Here is an 18,931-nt window from a genome sequence, read left to right as displayed (position 1 = left end):
CGAAAAATCTACATTTTGTCAGATTTTGTTCAAATTGAATGAAATCTGATCATTCAAAACAAACTAAAATACGCCTTCTGAACCTTATGTCAAAGTAACCTGTTCGTTGTGAAGGCAGAAAAAGACAGAACAGAGTACTTACTCAAACACACCTACAGGTACACTTCAGCGCTCGACCTAACAACTCCTGATGAAATGATAAGCGACGACAGAAGGATTAAACTGTGCATTTGTTAACTTTTCTTTAAGCTGCTGTGAAGACTGTGGGGCTTTGGACAGTAGGCGATCTGAAATAGAATCTAGAAGAATCACATGGCTTGGCTATTCCAAGCAGTGGGCACACATGCACACATGTGCAGACTTAATTCCTGCAGACTTCGGATGACTTAATAAATGCATTTCTACCAGAAGAACTCTTGTACATAGACTAATATAACAGCAGCATTGTACTTGCATATTACATTTACAACAGTATGCAATATAAAGCATGGTCCCTTGTAAGACACATTAAAAAGTATTTGGCAGGGTACTTTGGATAATATGTTAAAGAAGTGGAAGGGAGGAACTGAACAGAAAAGGGGTGTAAGCCCTTTCAACCAATGAAGTTAGACCATAAATATGACACTTCTGGACATTTGGAAAATGGCTGGCTTAAAGAAGACTTAATAGTCATTCCATAAATAGCCTTAGTTGTTATTGTAGAGTCTTTACCTTACAATATAAAGTTCCTTGAGGTGACTGAGTTTGGAAAGAAACGCGTCTGGACTTCTTTACGTTTTTTGAAGCTGTTTCACTTCTCATCCGAGGAGCTTTTTCAGCTCTAAGAGCAATTGGTGGAGAGTCCCAGATTTTTAGCCCCTATTGGGAGTGTCCCTAAGAGGGTCCTGGACACTTAAAAATCTGTCAAATTTGATATCTCGGGTGTGGGGTTAAAATTACTTAACTGAAGCTTTAAAAGAGCTTAATGTGATTGGTAGGCCTGAAAATTGCCTTTAATGAAATAATACATAAATGAATACATAAAAAATAAAGTATTCAGGAACACCACAAACAAAATGGGCAAGTGGGGTGCGTTAACCTTAATAGACAGAGCATGAGAAAACAGTGAGCAAAAGTATCCAAGGCAGTAATCAAATATAAAAGCACAAACACTGAGCAGACACCTCTGTCGATCATTGAAAACAATCAAAACGGCCCCTGGGAATGCTAATTGAGCTTTCTCAGTAGCAGATGAATGATTCTATGTCCAAAAACAGCTGGAAGAATACCAGAAGCGAAGAACTGTTTATAAGTAAAAGAGTCAACTGGTATCTGTCTAACCCGCCCCCCCCCCCCCCCCAAAAAAAAAACAACCTTGCCGACATGATGTCTATGAATGATTAATGGTTTGAAACTGGCAGTGTTTTTAGTTGGCAGTGAGTGAGGATTACTATGTTTTCAGATAATCTCTGATTACAATTCAATTCCAAAAACATTAAGTGATCAAGATAAGAGGGATAGTGTTTTTAGGCTGAAAATTGCCCAATAAAGGGTTAAGTAATCTAGATAATTAGTCGTGCAGGGAAGAGAGTGAGTTTTAACATTGCATTTCAGTTCAGCTACATGACAATGATTATTGAAAGAGGTTGGGAGTTCACTGGGATTCGGCAGGGCTGTTGTAAGAGGAAAAGACTTACTGACAAGAGCATCACTGAATTTATTTGCAGTAAAGTCAGTGGTAGAGACAAAGATGGGCTGAAGTTTAATAAAAAGCTTTGTGGTCTGATGGAAATTTACCCTCTACATCTAAGTTCTCTAGACTTTGATCAGGTCAGGACAACACGGACAACACGTGTGAATGTTTAAACAGCTAGAATGAGTACCCTGACACCCATTGACAGAGTAACAGAGAAAAGTGCAGAAAATGATGTGCTGTGTTTTTTGGTTTTGTTTCGGCAAATCGATATATTAAAAAGCACGACAAGCTAAAGAGTCCAAAAGCAGAGAAACTGCCAAGAGAAACAAAGGACACTTAACACACTTTTTATAAAAATCAACACCTCTCTCACAACTTTGAGGAAGACTGGTGGCTGAATTTAGTCATACTGGCTTTACCATAAAGAAGTCCAAGTAAACTGAGATAATTAAATCACAAGTCACCTTTAAACAAAGTAACAAAAACAGACAGAAAAAAACTGTATCAGTGACACACTTTGTCAGGTCAATAATAATAATAATAATAATAATAATAATAATAATAATGATGATGATGATGATAATAATAATACAGGATTTAACTAAATAGGTTTATTTTTGACAATGACAGCTTCTATTCATCTGTACAGTACAGTGAATGGCTGAGCACAGGTGCTGAATCCATTCAGTCCAGTGTGAAGGGCATTAGCATGGAAGAGGATGGATTATTGATTTAGTCATCTGTTTTCCTGTTTTCTTCATTTCATTGGAGGAAGAAATGTAAGTGTAGATATGGGACCAGACATTCCAGACTACATTTAAATATTACAAAGGTCGAAATTGGACACTTTGTGCTATTCTGTTTTAAAACTACTAGCTAACTATAAGTGTGGGTAAGAATTAACAACAGGCCTAATGTTTCCTGTGCTGGCTTCTGTTAATGAATTTGAAACTTTTATCTGATAAAATAAAGACATTTCTGTCTGAACGTAGCATGTCACTGTGGAAATAGCTAACGCTAGCAATGCTGGATAAAGTTAATGCTGTCAGCTTGATGAGGGCTAACACAGAGGTGGTAGAGGAAAAAAAGCGTAGCATTAACTATGGGACTGTGTTGGTATTAAATTTAGTAGCATTAGCTTTGCAAAGGTTAGACTGCAGCAGGTCTGCTGTTGTTTTCCATAGCCGTTAGCGATAACATCTTAAGCGCACAGGCTGCTAACTACATGTATAAAACTAGCTACAACTAGTTGTTTGACTGTATTTTAACCATGCAAATGTTTGCATGAAACAATATCAGCCTTCATTTATTGACATGTATGCTAATTGTGCACAGTTGCGCCAATGAAGAAGCTTTATTTCGCACAAACGTAGACAGGGGCGGCGCATGGAGCTGCGTAAAAGACAGGGTCCCTCTTCTGAAATCTCGGCACGCCTTTCTCCATCAGCTGAATCTGCTAAAGCGGCAGGTTTGATTAGAACTAGAAAGGCAGCTCTGGAAGAAGTGTTTGGGAGGACTGGAGACAAACAAGGTAAATTTTCTAAACTGACATCTGTAGCTTCAGTAAGTTTTTGAGAGCAAATTTAAGAACCTACTTTTTTCCATACCACTGGAGTTATCAACTAGCTGTTGCAAACTCCATGACAAGTGTGTATGTTTCAGTGTACTGAAGAGGATCAAATAATTTACTCTAAATTTACTCTACAGTAAAGGCAATGGCTGAGCTGCCAACTGAGCGGGGTTTCCCTGGACCACCACCTGCCAACAACGGGCAACAACCTTCTTCAAGAAGGTAAGCGTGCCATCTCTCTCCCTCCCTCCTCTGTTTGTCTCCTCCGTTAAAAAAGCATCTCACGGGCAGTTCCTTCAGCTTCCCTGATGCTCGCCTCTCTTCTCTATTGACATTTTAATAGTTCATTGTTAACACGATGTCTGACCCGGTATGTTGCCGCATCGGCATTCCGTTTGCTGCAATCGCAAAAATGCGCACATGGCTGGAGGAAGTTTTTCGTGATAGCTGTTAATAGAATCATTTATATACAAGGAGGAGGAAAAGTTTGTTTAAAAAAAATACTATTTCACTATTTAAACCTGAAGTCAGTGTCTACCAGCTGGCCTGTATGTGTGGAAAGACAGAAAAAATTATTTAACGTCACATCTCGAGTTATCCGCAGTTCAATTAAGACAGGGGTTTTAGGCCATGTGCGTAAATGCGCACCAGGCTGTGTGAGGCTGTGGCAGTATTAACGTCAGGTTTTTGGATGTTATATTCGGACATTAATCTAGCACCATTACAAAGTAACATTAACGAGTGCATTTTAGACAAACATTTCGATAATTATATATAATAGGGCTGATCGAGGGAAGTAACTTGAAAATGTCTCTGTGTGCGCGCACAGCGGGGAAAATATAGCTTTTCCAGGTGTCAAAATTTCTGTAGACATTCTGTCTATTCTGTCTAAAAGTCTGATAACCAATCAGCTCGCTGAACAAGTGGATTTGGCTGCATGTAAAACAGGCTGCGTGAAGAACCACGATCGGGGTTGTCTCTCCCTCCTGCTGAAGCTCCAGATTTTAAGTTCGGCTCCATCATCAAAATCCTAGTATTACTAAAGATTAGAAATATGTGGCTCCCTTAAACAATAATGGTGAATAAATGAACATTCTTAGTGGTACCTGATGCGCTTTTTTGTCACAAGCACATCAGGTACAAAAAAGACAGGTTTTTTAAATATTTTTTTTTAATGTTTAAGTTTGTTAAATGTAGTGCAAGGTGGTGAAGGTTTTTTTTTTTTTAATCCTTTTTTGATGATTCAATGCAAAAAAGAAAGGTTTGAGATCACTTTGTACAAGTACAGGGTACCTTTGTATGTGTGTACACATGGACAGTGCTATGACAAAGTATTGGCCCTTTTCTGATTTCTCAGACCATCAAACAAATTTTATTATTATATGACAAAAAAACCCCCAAAATAAATGCAAATTGCAGTTTTTAAAAGATTATTTAATTTATTAAGAGCCAAAAATATCCAGAATTTGCTTCCTGTAAAACAGTAATTGTAAAAAACTAACTGGTTGCTCCACACTTGGCAACAGGAATTGCAATCAACTATCAACTGCTCTAACGTGAAATAATAATAACTTCACTGTCGAGGAATTTCGGCCACTCGTCTTTGCAGAATTGATTTTGAGTTAGCTATGATGGAGGCTTTTCCTGTATAAACAGCCTGTTTAAGGTCTCACCATAGCATCTCATTGTGATGTAAGAATTTGACTAGACCACTCCAAAACCTTCCTTTTGTTTATGAGTGTGTGTGTGTTTTTTTTTAATCATTCAGAAGTGAACTTGTTGATGCATATCTCAGATACCCAGGAAAATACTCAGTACTGTTTTACCAGTATCCCACAGGGAAAATATTTAACCTGTCCTGCAACAACAGAAGTAATGTCAAAGAAATCCTTTCTTGAAAAAATGTAACCTGTTAACTTTCAGTTAGATTTAACAAAATAAGTACCTATTTAAGATTGAGTTAATTTAAGAGGTTTTATTCATTTTACAAGTTATTTCGGTACAGATCGTGAAGGTAAAATATATTTGAGAACTTCCTAACAAACAGAGGGTACAACAAACAACACAATACCTAACACGTGGAAATAATTAAATTATTGTAGGAGAAGAAATTAAGATAAAAGCTACAAATGAAAGTTGGATGTGGTATTAGTAACAGATACAGCCACTTCAAATGCCCGCCTCATTCCTGACAGGACCATGACCTGTCCCAAGCAGCATTTATGAAAACCAGTGGTAATGTCTTGTACATCCACCAGGGGGCACTAATGGAAGTTGATTCACTTCCAGCTTTCTACACATGTATCAATGCAAAATATAAATGCAAACTGATTACTGGTTGGTCCTGTCAGAGAAGAGCGTATTTTAGATGTGGTACAATAATAATTACATATATTAGCTAGTTATGTAGTCTTATAATATATGGATTGCTGTAGCTCAGGTGGCAGAGCAGGTCAGCCACTAATCAGAAGGTCGGTGGTTCGATCCCAGGCTGCATCCTGGCTGCATGTCAAATATCCTTGGGCAAGATACTAACCCCATGTTTGCCTACTGGTGGTGGTCAGAGGGCCTGGTGGCGCCTGTGTCCGGCAGCCTCGCCTCTGTCAGTGCGCCCCAGGGCAGCTGTGGCTACAATGTAGCTTGCCATTGCCAGTGTGTGAATGGGTGAATGACTGAATGTAGTGTAAAGCGCTTTGGGGTCCTATGGACTAGAAAAGCGCTATACAAATGCAGGCCATTGCATCATTTTTAAATGCAGTAAATTGCTCGCTGTTAACCACCTGTTTTTCTTTTAATTCTCCTTCCACACTCTGCACATTTCTGATAAATCACTGCGGTAATTTTAACAACTTTTACAGACAGGTAGGCAGAGGGCAGACCGACATTAGCATCACAGCAGATTCCTTTGTCACACATTAGGTGATTCATCAAACAGCTCTCTGAACCCCCACAGAAGGGCAGCAACTTCCAAACCCCACGCAAATATCCTGTCAGTGCTGGTTGTGATTTTAAAACTTGTAAACGGTGTTCCAGGAATCATTGATAGAAAGTATTTATAGAACACTGTTATAAAAACAGTCACCTTCTTTGTATTTTCCCGAACTATAGGGAGGGATTTTTGCTTTTCTCATTTTAGTGCTTGTTGTTAAGCTGCCGTGCTTCATTTGCATATCGTCACCACTTAATGATGTGAAACAGACAAGCAGCACCCCACCCTCCCCCCAGCTCTGCCTGTCTGTGAAGCCTTCTTATTCAATGCCAATTATGTGTTTTGTCCTTCAATAAAATTAATCAAAAACGATTTTTAGATTACTTACATTACTGTAAAAATCCCGTTTTAAAAGTATGCAGTCCAGAGTTCGTTACTGTTGTTAATACATTTGCAAACTTTGTAACATCATGGTAGATTTATACCAGAGTGTAACCCAAAACGATGCAGAAGTCATTTCAACTTGCAATGATCTGACAAACCAGAACATGCCTGTTTAGTGTATTAAGGTCAGAGAAGGTCAGTCACAGAAACAGTTTTCAGCGCAGCGTTCATGAAACCCCCGACATCAGAAAGTCAGGTTTTTTTTACTCTTGTGGTAACTGTGAGAGCATGTGCTGCTCTCCTTGAAACAAATTGAAGGTTTCAACAGAAAGAACAAAAGCTCACTATCAAGTGGGAAAATCTTAAATATATGGAATTCACATAGTAGTATAGACTCCATTTTTTGCCAGTCTTCTAATGCCCCCGCTTTCAGGAAGGCACCATGAGGTTGCTTTGTTTGTTTGCTCACATTTTCAAAGACCCAGCCCAGCCCTCATAAACAGCCTAAACAGCTGATAAGAGTTACACACCTACACACACCTATCAAGTTAACACAGGTGGAATACACTTGGATTTGGATGGTTGCAAGGTTAAAACAGAACTTGAAGAAACATTCCACCCTAAGGTACAAAACAATTATAAGGCAAAGACCTTTATAAAAATAATACTGAGAAAATCATCGGACTGAAAGCAGCAATATTGAGTGGCTGTATCTGTATACTAAGCTAAACTAGTTATACTAAAATAAAGACAATATAAAAAAACAGACGGCTAACTGTGAACGATTGAACTGGTCACTGTCCGCATTTTAAAACGGACCTCACAGCTGGCTACAACAACATAAGAACCTCAGTTCCATCAGAGCTATAATCTGTTCAAATAAACACCCAACATAATCACTAAATGCAGAATTCTACAGATACATTTTATGCATACACAGAAAAGCACTAAGTGATGCCTGTCCAGCAGAATTAGGAAGACACCCACTGATAATTAGACTGAATTAAATAAAGTAAAACATTTTTGATCACCATAAGTCCAGCTCCTAAGACACACTTCATTCTAAAGCCCTCTAAACCCAAAGAATGAGCCTGACTGATCTCACAAAAACACTGCTTTCCAAACACCAGCCAGCTAATTATAACAAAATGCAAATAAATGTATGTAAGAAAAACAGTCAGAGATAGAAAGTAGAGACAGCTCTTAACGCAAGGACACAGAACATGCGATCAGTGTTTGACTGGTCAGTTTGAAACAAAGACACATTTCCTCCTAGATTGGAAGTCATTCAATGAAGTAAGGAACACTTACTTAAACCACTTCACTTCTGTAATTCCAAATTTCCACGAGCTAAGCAACATTTCAAAATAAAAGTATATTCCCAGGAGAAGGACACAGGGCATGACTGGCTGCCTGATATATGTCAACATGCCACCACCTAAGGGACAGTGAATGACCTACACACCCACACAGACACACAAACTCAAACATGCACATGCGCACACAGGCATATAATAAATGTATGTATTTATTTATTTATATATGTGTGTGTGTGTTCTGTTTTTCCATTATTGTGATACGTCATTATCGGTATCACCATCGCCCGCCTCTGGTGGTACTCGATATCTTAATAACCATTTATACACATATTTACTAAAGCTGGACTTGCTTATATTTTTCACACTGCTTTGATAAGTCAAAGTCAAAATCCAGTTGCAACTTGCTTCATCTTAACTGTGATGGTATAAACAGAAGCTACACATTGTTTAGGGAAAATGTGAGCTCATGCTGGTCTGAGCTGAAGCTATCTAGATAATGAACATATGCCCTTTTCTAGAGGAAACAAGTGTAAATATAAAACGAACTCACTGCAGTAATAGCAAACAGTACTGTGCATGTGAGAGATTGGATTTCCTTGTTGACATGACAGCCTTAAAGTTTCAGAAAGTTTTCATATTGACTTAAATGGGATGGGATTTAACACCTTAGGATGAGGTATTTTTCTCATTCTCATTGCAGTGCCTTTGCTTTCACCACCACCTGTGGTTTTACAGTACAAAACAGTACTTCAAGTCTTACAGCCACCCTTTTCCCTACATACATTACAGGCCATTGTTGGATAAGTTCAATTGCAGCTCCGATAGATTCAGATCTAGCAGTTTCCAGGATTTATTATTCATTTTTAATAGTTTTGGCTACTGACCATGTGCTTTAAGTAGCTCATTATTGTAGTGTTGCATTAAAACAAACTTCTTTCAGTAGGATACAAGTGCAGGAAAAAGGAAATTCTAAATGGTTGTAGAGAGACCACTGGGTGCTCCTAATTTTATGTAGGAAAACACATTTCTCCCCCAGAAAATCATTCCAAGCTGGGGTACAGTACTACTAAGTTATCAGTTCGGTAGTACTTGATCACTTTCCTGCATTTGTGACACAGAAATGATAACATTACAACAGTAGTATTTTACCTTAATGCAGCAGCTGGGCAAAATGTATCTAAGGTATTGGATGCTTCCCTGCAAAGCCTAATAAGATGAAGCTGTAGAACCCCACAACACAGTCTCCCACAATGGTGAAAGTTTGGTCTTTGGATGCAGTGAGGAGTTTCGGGGTTACTCTATTTAACGCATGGAGATGGAGGAGGAGATAGAGGTGCAAACACGCAGCCCCGCCTGCTCATTACTATCAGCCATTACTATGATGCTATAACCTTCTGGCTTAAACTACACTAGATGATTAAGTCACACACCTGAGAACTGTTGAAATCAATAACCAGAAATTCACGTGTCTGGAAATTGGTAGTCTGCAATTTTGGAGGGCACAACTGCTCCAGTTAACTTCCAAGTCAAAAAGATAAGAAACATACATTTTAAAAAAACATATAACGAGTAAATTATAGCCATTTTATGGATGATTTGCTGTTTCCAGAGGATCAAAGGTAATTGACTGATTAGTGGTTGGCTGTGTGAGGCTTATTCTCTCGATATTTCATTGCAATAATAAGGAAATAGTTGGACTTGTATTTGGCAGCTGTTCACTGGAATTTCTGATATGCTAAAAGTTGAAAGACCTGTGTGGGCAAGGGAGAAGGTCATAATTAGACATTAGCCTAAAGATGGGCAAGTTAGACTTTGCTAGAAAACATGTAAAAGAGGCCACACATTCATCTATCCATCTCCTTCATCCATCCTCTTCTGGTTGTCTGCTTATTATGGAAGCAATGCTATGGCATGTGCATTTACGGCTGCCAGCTGCGAGTGTGTATTAATGATGTGACTGCCAATAGAAGCAGCAGGATGAATTGTGATGTGCACAGGGCTGAAGCATCCTGCTAAAAAAAACCAAGAGACTTGGTTTATTAAGCCAAAGATATTATTCAAAGTTCTTCTATTTGTGCTGCCCACAGGCTGCAGATAGTAAAGCTAGTAGCTAAATCTGGTACAACCTTTTCTCTTAGGAGATTAAAGTTTTTCTTTTGTTTGTACATGGCCCCTGACAAATAAAGTGGAAATGAAATGAAACAAACATGAAAAAGGTTAGTCAGGTCAATAAACGATGCTGATCATTCATGTTTGTGTCAATAACACAAACATGAATGTCTATGCATTATTAGGCTGTGCATTTGAAATATTGTCAGCATGTGGTATAACAGAGGCGTCGTTTTGAGGTGAATGAACAGCAAAGTAAAAACACAAAACCTCATGTCAGTATGGATGGATTTACAACAATATTATTTTAACTTTAAATCTAATGCTTTAAAAGCGCACAAAAAGCGTTCTCAGTAACAACTGAATGATTTTTCAGTTTACTACCAGCTGCAAAAAATACCAAGTAGCAAACCAACTGTTAATAAGTAAAAGAAATAAATGAGCAACAGCAGATAGTATCTCTTTAAAAACTGGGTTGACATATCTATAGCACAAGCAAAACTTAAGCTGAGAAACTATTCTGACCGCAGGATAATGATTAACGTTTTGTACCCAGTGTTATATTTCCTTAAAGTAGAAATATATCGGTGCAAGTCCCTGCACCAGTCATTTTCTGGTTTAAACTTCTTCCTTGGAGAACAAATGACATGATATAAAAGAATTATACTTATTTATCTTGCAGCTTTAACTGCTTTTTGGTAGTTTATTTTATAAATTCATATAAAGTAGAGAAGGCTGTCTCATTTTTAATTAGTGTTCATTTGCCTTTCAACTTTCTCCATTCCTGAACTAAATGAACTAATTAGCAGGAGTTGGTGTTATGCTTTCTCCATTTCAGTTTAGCGACACACAATGATTACTGAGGGAGGTTAAAAGGTGAGGGTGAAATTTTAAAAGTGTGAACAAAAGAGATCCATTAAAAACATCGAGCTTGTGGTTTGATATAAATTTGTCCTCTACATCTAGGGCCTCTGGGCTGAGATGAGGGCAAGAATGTAACCTTAGGGATGAGCAGGTACTACAACAGACTATAGTTGTGATTCAAGTTGTAGTTATGCATACATCACACATGAATGTTTTAAGAGCTAGAATAAGTACCCGGCCACACTGTGACAAAGCAACTCAGAGAAGTTCTGAAAATTATGTGTTGATTTTATTTTACCTGTGTTATCTGATTACTTATATTTGCAGCAATATCTTGGTATCATCTTCAGTTCCACACGGTAACATGTTGTGTTTCTTATTGGCTAACCAAGATAGAGGTGGTATGCCCCACAGGGTCACCTTGAACCCGTAAACCTTGTCAGTTGTAACTGAACAATGTGTATTGATAGGTGGCACCACCTCTATGGACAAACAAAGAACAAGATGAGTAATACAGTATCAGTAACAGTTAGCCACTGTGTCAGATCCAAATGTTTCATAAAGACATAAAATGTTTCCACAACACTTGTCAGCATTACCAAAAATCTAGGCCTCTTATTTGAGTCAAATCAAATTTCTAGTATATTAGTTTTTCAGATCAATTTAAGCCAAAAGCAACAGAATGTTATGTAAGTAAGTCAAACTTGAAGTTAATCTAAACACTTGTAAAAAAAAAAGAAAGAAAAAGAAAAGAAGATGAAAAATAGCCAGCATGGATTTTACCACGTGAGAGGGCGGACCCAAATGCAGGACTCAGGAAACAGGAATGACTCAAACAAAAAAATCTGCTTTAATGTAAAAAGTAAAAGGTATAAAAATGTTGTTACTATAGACATTATCAGGCTGGTGAAGTAAACAAAACAGAAGACACAGAGAACAACAGAAAATAAAACAGAAAGACACAACTGAATGGAAGCAAAGGTTAACTTGGCATAAGGGTGGAGAGAAAGACAAGACAGAGGAACGCATAAAGATGCAGGGCAATGCAGATCAGTACACCAAGGAACACAACAGGGTACTAACCCAGTGTAAACAGTAACTACAACTAAGACGAACCAAAGACTCAGAGGAATACAATAAGTCTTAAGAAGATAATCGAAAAGAGCCACAGAAAATAGACAAAGCTTTTAAACTTGTAAACACAGGGAATTAAATGAAAGCAGCCATTCAACAAATAGTACACTATATATTAACTATAAAGGGACCAATACTTAGTTGAAAATGATGAACTAAATATATCTAAGGCCACAAGGGAAGCAATATTACAAAAGAAACAAAACTTTTCTTTTGAAATATTTTGTCCTTTTAAAAATACAAAGGAAACATTACCTCACAATGTCAAACGTGGGGTCCAAAATGCAGGGATCATGACAGTTCCCCCATTTTCTTAACAGTCCTACTCCCCATACTTTCCTAACAGAGGGCACATACAATATCAAAGTAAGTACTCATAATGCAGAGACGAGTAGGTCTCTGCATTATGATAAACTCTAAAGTTCTTATCCTGCATTAAAAATTCAGAATGTTATTGCTATTATAAGTAATAGAAATTGACAAAGCAACATCAGAGATATTAAGTGAATTGAAATGACTTACTCCTGGAAAATTAGGGTGTGGGAATTGTGGTTTTTCAGTAGCAGCTGAATGATTTTATGTTCAAACAAGTTGGAAAAATATCAGAAGCAAGTCAACTGTTAATAAGTAAAAGAAGGAAATGGGCAGCACCTGGGCATCAGGTAGTAACTCCTTAAACAGGTTGTTTTGGTGGACATATTGTTTTAAAGTCAAACTAAAGTGAAACTATACTTGCGAGAAAGAAAAAAAGAGGCTGGCAACATACCAGGCTGGCTGGTAATAACTAATAATACTTCTACTCTTTCTCCTCTTTCCTGACGCAGGTAAAAAATACTAATGTTTTTTAGGTCAGGTCAGGAATAGTTCATGCTGTTTTTGCACAAAATTAAAAGGAAATAAAAAGAAGGCTGTATTTATTGACATCTCTGGAATCACTTTTATGACTGGTGGTGGTCAATAAAAAGCTACAGAACTCTGAAAGTGATACTGTTTCAGTGTAAAGCGTGACTTATTTCATTGTGATTGGCTAGTCAACTTATAGTTGCAGAGTTTTTGTTGCCAAAGATGAAAAAAAAAACCAGAAAAGCACGACTGCACTTTTGACCTAATAAGCAAAAATGTAACTTTATATTTCAAAGTACTATATTTGTGTATACTTGTGATATATATTGATTTTTATATATAAACCTGGCCAAGAGCGCAGCAGAGACTGTGACAAATATAAATATATGCCAAGAAAGAAATACACTTGACACAATGTAAAGTGAGTGAACTCACCACCAAGATCATATGCAGTAACATATCGTCGAGAACTTCAAGAGCATATGTTTAACTGTTAGGTTATGTTACATTGACCAAAAGATCTCTTTCATCAACATTTTACAATGAACTTAATTCCACTCATAGCAGATTATTACTCTGTAGATTACTCCAGGAAAAAGTGGAACTCTAAAATATTCAGAGTTAAAGCATAAAAAGTATTCTGGTTATTACGAAGAACGAAAAGTTACAGGTTTCATAAATCCCTACCCACTCAATACAAACCTTCTACCTGGAATCTTATTCTTAGCATTCCTATTTCAGCAACAAATCAATTCCAAAAGCAGGAACACACAATGTCTGAGTGTGTTACTCATAACTGTGATGGGTATAAATAGAAGCCACAAATCAGGTAGAGACACAGTAATGAGGAAATATGAATAAGCCCTTCATGGTGCGGAAGCCTCCATAATCTCAGTGATCCTGGAAAGCTTACACACACACACACACACACACACACATACAAACAAACACACAGACACACACACTTATTTAAGTGTGTAGGGGTTGCAGATAGACTAACACAGTCAACAACTTCACCACTAGTGACCCACATTCAGGGGTGCTAAAGTTAGACTGACTCGAGCTGGTCTGAGCTGCAATGGTCTAGATCTGAAAGGTCAGATTACTCTTTCTTTAAATGCCTTTATAACATGAACTCTTGTCGATTATATGTTACTGTATAATGAGCCTCTCTATTTTTCTCAAGAATATAAGCATAAATACAAAAAACTCATTGTGGTAATAGCAAAACAATAGATATTCCACTTTATTTGAGTTTTGTTTTGTTTTTTGCAGAAAAAAGAATAAAATGTCGACTTGACAAGTCAGTATCCAATTAGGAGACAAGTATTTAACTCTTAACACCTTCATACTAACCAAAGCAGGATCTGAATCAGTTTGAAGATGTGTTATGTTTTCCATTATGGTACTTACTGCACAACACCTTTACTTTACTCCTACTTATGGTTTGCAGTCAGATGTTAGTGGCCACTTTCTGCTTTCACTCTAATTTAGATTGCCGAAACTCCACCAAGGCCACACGACACATTCGGGTTCAAGACCTTCTCAATCCTGGGTTTAGGCTACTTTTAAATAGCAAAATGACCCTGGCTCAGATCCAACCTAGAGATATCATAGGCTCTGTAGTGGATCTGCAAACCAGGTCCAGATCACAGTCCACCTGCACATCAGGATGTGACAGGTCAAAATAACGTTAACTGTAAGACTTATTTATTGAAGTCCAGTCAGACCCCTGACTTGTGACCTAAAAAAACAGCTTCACCAAACCTTTCCATTTCAGTACTAAAAAACTCCAAGCACTGTAGTATGCAGAACTTGTTCACTCGATATTCATCAAAGTAATTTTTAAGGTGAAACTACTGAGATAAATCAAGGACATTAACTTGCCAAGTATTTAGTTTGCTTTCTGGTTAACTAGCTCATGACAGCAGATGATCGGTTTACAATCACAATGCTTTGTTTCACTTTTTCCTCTAATATCACCTGCTGTTATTATGAAAATTTGTCTACATTGTAAGAAATGAAGTTTTAAATTACTTTTTAAATTTTTGTTTGTTCGTTTTTTAGGATTTTTTTTCCTTTATAACGTTTTTTTCTTTTTAGGTGTTATGATGCCAGAGATGCCCATAAAATTGCCCAGATCAGCCGATTACTTCCCATAGGCTGGCACTTAACTGGAGCTTCACGGTACCAGATGATAACTACCCTGGGAGAAGGAGTCTATGGCACGGTTGGAAAATTCATTAGGCTCAATGACATGAAGAGCGTAGCCATCAAAATAGTTAAGACTGATTGCTTCAGAAATGGACTGGCAAACTTGGAGGTAGGAAAGACTTGGCTTGATGCAGTTAATCCAACAATTGTATTTGAAGAAATTCCTCTAAAATATTTACTTGAAGCTAAAACTCATATGTTGCCAGGTGGCTGCCCTGCTGAAGTTAAAGTTGTACAAATCTGAAAGGTATAACTTGGTTCAGTTTTACAACGTTCTTACCGATGGGCAAAAATTATGTCTCGAATTCGAGCTTTTGGACAAGAACCTTTATGAATTCATGAAGGAAAGACAATTCCGACCACTCGCTCTAAACTCAGTTAGAGCCATCACCCAGCAGGTGTGTTTAACTGTATTCTCTACATAAATAAAGTTTTTCAGATGGATGCTGATTACATTAATACAAAGGTGTGTGGTTTTTTGTTTTTTTTGGGGGTTTTTTTTAGATTGCGAAAGCACTGGATCATTTGAAGTCTGTACGTTTGATACATGCAGACCTCAAGCTGGAAAATGTGATGCTTGTCAACCATCAGAAACAACCTTATAGGGTCAAAGTGATTGACTTTAGCTTGGCATGTGAAACCTCCGCTGCCTCGATGGGCTCTTGCATTCAGTCCCGTTCATACCGGTTAGTAGCTGTAACCAAAGTGGCTTTTTCTCTTAAAGGTCAATACTGGATACTCCCCTGCTGTTTCTGTGATGGGCTTCTTGGCTGTATAACTAATCCAGTTGTCACTTTTGTTGTTAATAATTGACAGTTACTGTTTTTCCTGTTTGTCCTAAATCAGGTCCCCAGAGATTATTCTCGGGGCTCCATTTACAGAGGCCATAGATGTATGGTCTCTGGGCTGCATTGCTGCTAATCTGTACCTTGGCTCCATGCTCTACCCTGGTGAGAATGAATATGAGGTGGTAAGTATAACTAGCGCTTCTCCTTTGAAGAACTTAAAGCTTTATTTAAAGGATTACAACACATTATGTTAAAGTTGTTGGACTCTGAATTTGACCAATTGGTCTGTATTTCCAGATGAGGTACATAGTGGAGACTCAGGGCCAGCCTCCAGGCAAGATCCTCGACAGTGGGCTCAAGACTGCCTTTTATTTCAACACGCAGTTGTATTTCACCACCAGCACGTGGAAACTCAAGGTTCTTAGTACTTTACAATTTTTTACTTTACAAATTTACAATTTATCAGTGTTGATGAGTTTCCTGTCTTTTCAGACACCTGAGCAGTTTGTCAGTGAGACAGGGATTAAGTTCACTGAGAAAAGGATGATGAAGTTGACCTCTCTTGATGACCTTAAAAATGTAGGTGTACTTCTTGACTGTTCTATTTTGTATGTTTAAAACTAAATATAGATTTTATTTATAGAATAAATATTTAAACAAAACTCCCAAAAAGAAACAACTTAAAATTCAGAGTTTTTAGGGGCCTTTTCTTTCTTTGATGTTTCAGCTCTGGTTCACACGTCATCAAAATTATACCAGTAAATCCGCAGAAATCTGTGATCTGCTGGTGTTTATCGAGCTGCTTAAAGGAATGCTTCAGCTTGATCCTGAAAGACGGATGACGCCCAGTCAGGTGCTGCAGCACGACTTCACAACACTGCGCCACATATCGCGCTGTACCCCTACAGCTTCGAGTAAGATATTACTTCTCTTTTGAAACACTGGTTCTCCACATACAACACATTTCCACTGTGAGCATATGTTCTGTATCTCGCTTTATGTGGAAAATGTTGTATTCAGATGAGTGAGTCAATAATTTGGTACATGGCTTGATTGTTTTGCAGTGTTAACTCTTGCTTTCAGAAGATGAGCATCTGTCAGTAACGACTGGTGGTACCTGTGTGCAGGTCTCTGCAGCAACCATCCTCCAGGACCAGCCATGCTACCCAGCAAAATCAACCTTGCCCTCGAGCTGAGCACAGCATCCAAGTGAGGCGCCATTCTCACTCTAGGACCACCTGTCCTCCTCTGCAAAATCATCCTCGCCCTCCATCTATGCGCTACAGCCCTTATTCCAGAACAACCCACCTTGCTCAGCAAAATCATCCTTGCCTTCCCGTGTTACACCACTGCTGTTGCTTCAGGACCATCTGTCCTTACCAGCACGATCATCCTCGCTCTCCAACTGTGCGCCACTGGCTCTACTTTACGACCACACACCCTCCCCAACAATAAACACTTTGCTCCCTAGCTCAGCACGGCACCCAGGTGCGGTATCACTGCCTTTACTGCAGGACTACCCATCCTTGCAGCAATATCCTTCTGGCCTTGCAGCTAAACTCCACTGTCTTTACTCTAGGACCACCCATTCTGCTTAGCAATGCCGTCCTCACCCTCCAGCCAAACACTGCACCCCTGCACAAAGTCTAGGACCACAGTGAAGTCCTTAGCAAGACTCACCAAATCAAACCAGAGTCTTAAAAAAAATTTAATGACTGATTAGACAATGTGAGTAAGAGTCTCTGACCAATCTGAAAGATCATTGTGATTTAAAAAGGGTTCCATTGTTGGATGTAGGACAATTATAGCTCACCACAAAGTAAGAATCAGAATACTGTATTAATCCCTAAGCAAATTATGTAGAGAAAGATGAACAATGGGGAAGACTATGTTGAGAGGTTGCATAGGAGTGCCAGATGGAACTCTTGAGATTGCAGCATCCACACTTTTAATCACATCTTCCCTATTGAGACTGATCAACGGGACACTGGCTGAGCACAAATGCTGGAGACAGACATTTCTGCTCAGGAGTAAACCAAAAAAAAAGAAATAAAAAAAAAAAACATGAAAAATAGACCTGATAGGTTATATGTACCAATCTCTTATAAGAAGAAGTCATAATTAAAAGCAATCTGTTGCCATCATTGCAATAGTCAGGGGGCTTAGACCATTTAAAATTTGTTTTTCCAATGAATTACTTTATTTTCACTCACATGTTGTTGTATGAAGTACTTATTCTTTATTGTATTTTCTAATAAGTGGAACAATATTAAAACAATAAACTTGTGATTTCTCTAATTTAAGAACCAGCTTCATTTTTTTTTTATTATTCTAATGCATCATGATGACAGGGTTAGTAATGTTTTCCACAGGTCAGTTTGAGGTTCTTTCATAAAATACATACCCTTGAGACAGTGGGTGCCATTTTGCTGAAAATAGTGAGGGGAGGGAAAGGGGGTGGGGGTGTAGACTTCAAAATAAAAGTGTGTGTGTGTGTGTGTGTGTGTATGAGAGAGAGAGAGAGAGACAATGGGAAACAACCCAGACTCTCAAGCCAAAAGCCTGCTACAGTAATTGGGGAAAATAAGTAATGTAACTATTGTAGTAATTACAAAAATATCAAACGCTGTCTCTCTGAAGTTCGTCAATAAACGGGGTTTACGATAGCAACAATCTTGCTGCAATTTGTCTATAAATTGCAATTTAAATGAGCTTTACAGTAGCTATGTACTCCCGGACAGCTGTACTGAAAACAAAAGGTTATTGTACAACTGGAAATCGGAGTAATGTCAAATCGGGGCGTCGGTGATTTTAATTTCTACTGTTACTGTCCTCGATCGAGGACAAGAGGAAGACCACCGATTGATAGTTCAGGTTCAGGTCCCACTCAGTCCTGGGTTTAGAGCAGTTTTAAATCCTGCACGGTGCTCCAGATCTTACATGGCAAGAATCCTTGCACGCATCAGGCCACCGTTGGATAACTTAGAGTCACGTGTCCGGGAATTGCAGTTCATTTTGTGTGATTGCATCTTCAAAGGATGCATCACAAGTACCCCCTTAATGTAGAATTAACAGAAGCTTCCTTAACTAGGATACAGTTGC

The 18,931-nt window shown here is 38.3% G+C and overlaps 2 protein-coding genes across 6 annotated transcripts in view; one reads left to right on the top strand and one right to left on the bottom strand.

Annotated features, from left to right (window-relative positions):
• slc7a1a (solute carrier family 7 member 1a) overlaps positions 1-18,931 on the bottom strand; it is a 30,384-nt gene that overhangs the window by 11,067 nt on the left and 386 nt on the right. Inside the window, exon 1 of one of the 3 annotated variants that reach the window (XM_080307099.1) lies at positions 7,870-8,001. The exons of the other annotated variants lie outside the window; for them this stretch is intronic. The gene's annotated coding sequence lies outside the window, so the exon portion shown is untranslated. Of the gene's footprint in view, positions 1-7,869; positions 8,002-18,931 lie in introns of those variants that run through there. 3 annotated transcript variants of the gene reach the window in all.
• LOC113030077 (homeodomain-interacting protein kinase 1-like) lies at positions 3,047-18,132 on the top strand. Of its 3 annotated transcripts, none has more exons than XM_026181149.2 (10): positions 3,047-3,206; positions 3,383-3,467; positions 14,931-15,150; positions 15,248-15,439; positions 15,546-15,727; positions 15,888-16,011; positions 16,127-16,246; positions 16,322-16,408; positions 16,557-16,743; positions 16,957-18,132. In XM_026181149.2, exons 1-10 carry the CDS (start codon positions 3,062-3,064, stop codon positions 17,040-17,042), a joined length of 1,428 nt encoding a protein of 475 aa, XP_026036934.2. In that variant the 5' UTR covers positions 3,047-3,061; the 3' UTR covers positions 17,043-18,132. The 3 variants fall into 3 exon arrangements, with proteins under 3 accessions (XP_026036934.2, XP_080163226.1, XP_026036935.1); XM_080307100.1 differs by having other exon boundaries at positions 16,913-18,132; XM_026181150.2 differs by having other exon boundaries at positions 16,894-18,132.

This window comes from Astatotilapia calliptera, chromosome 10 (genome assembly GCF_964374335.1).
Source record: "Astatotilapia calliptera chromosome 10, fAstCal68.1, whole genome shotgun sequence".
Lineage (NCBI taxonomy): Eukaryota > Metazoa > Chordata > Actinopteri > Cichliformes > Cichlidae > Astatotilapia > Astatotilapia calliptera.
Note: the sequence above shows the minus strand (reverse complement) of the source record. Positions and strands in the feature narration are given on the sequence as shown.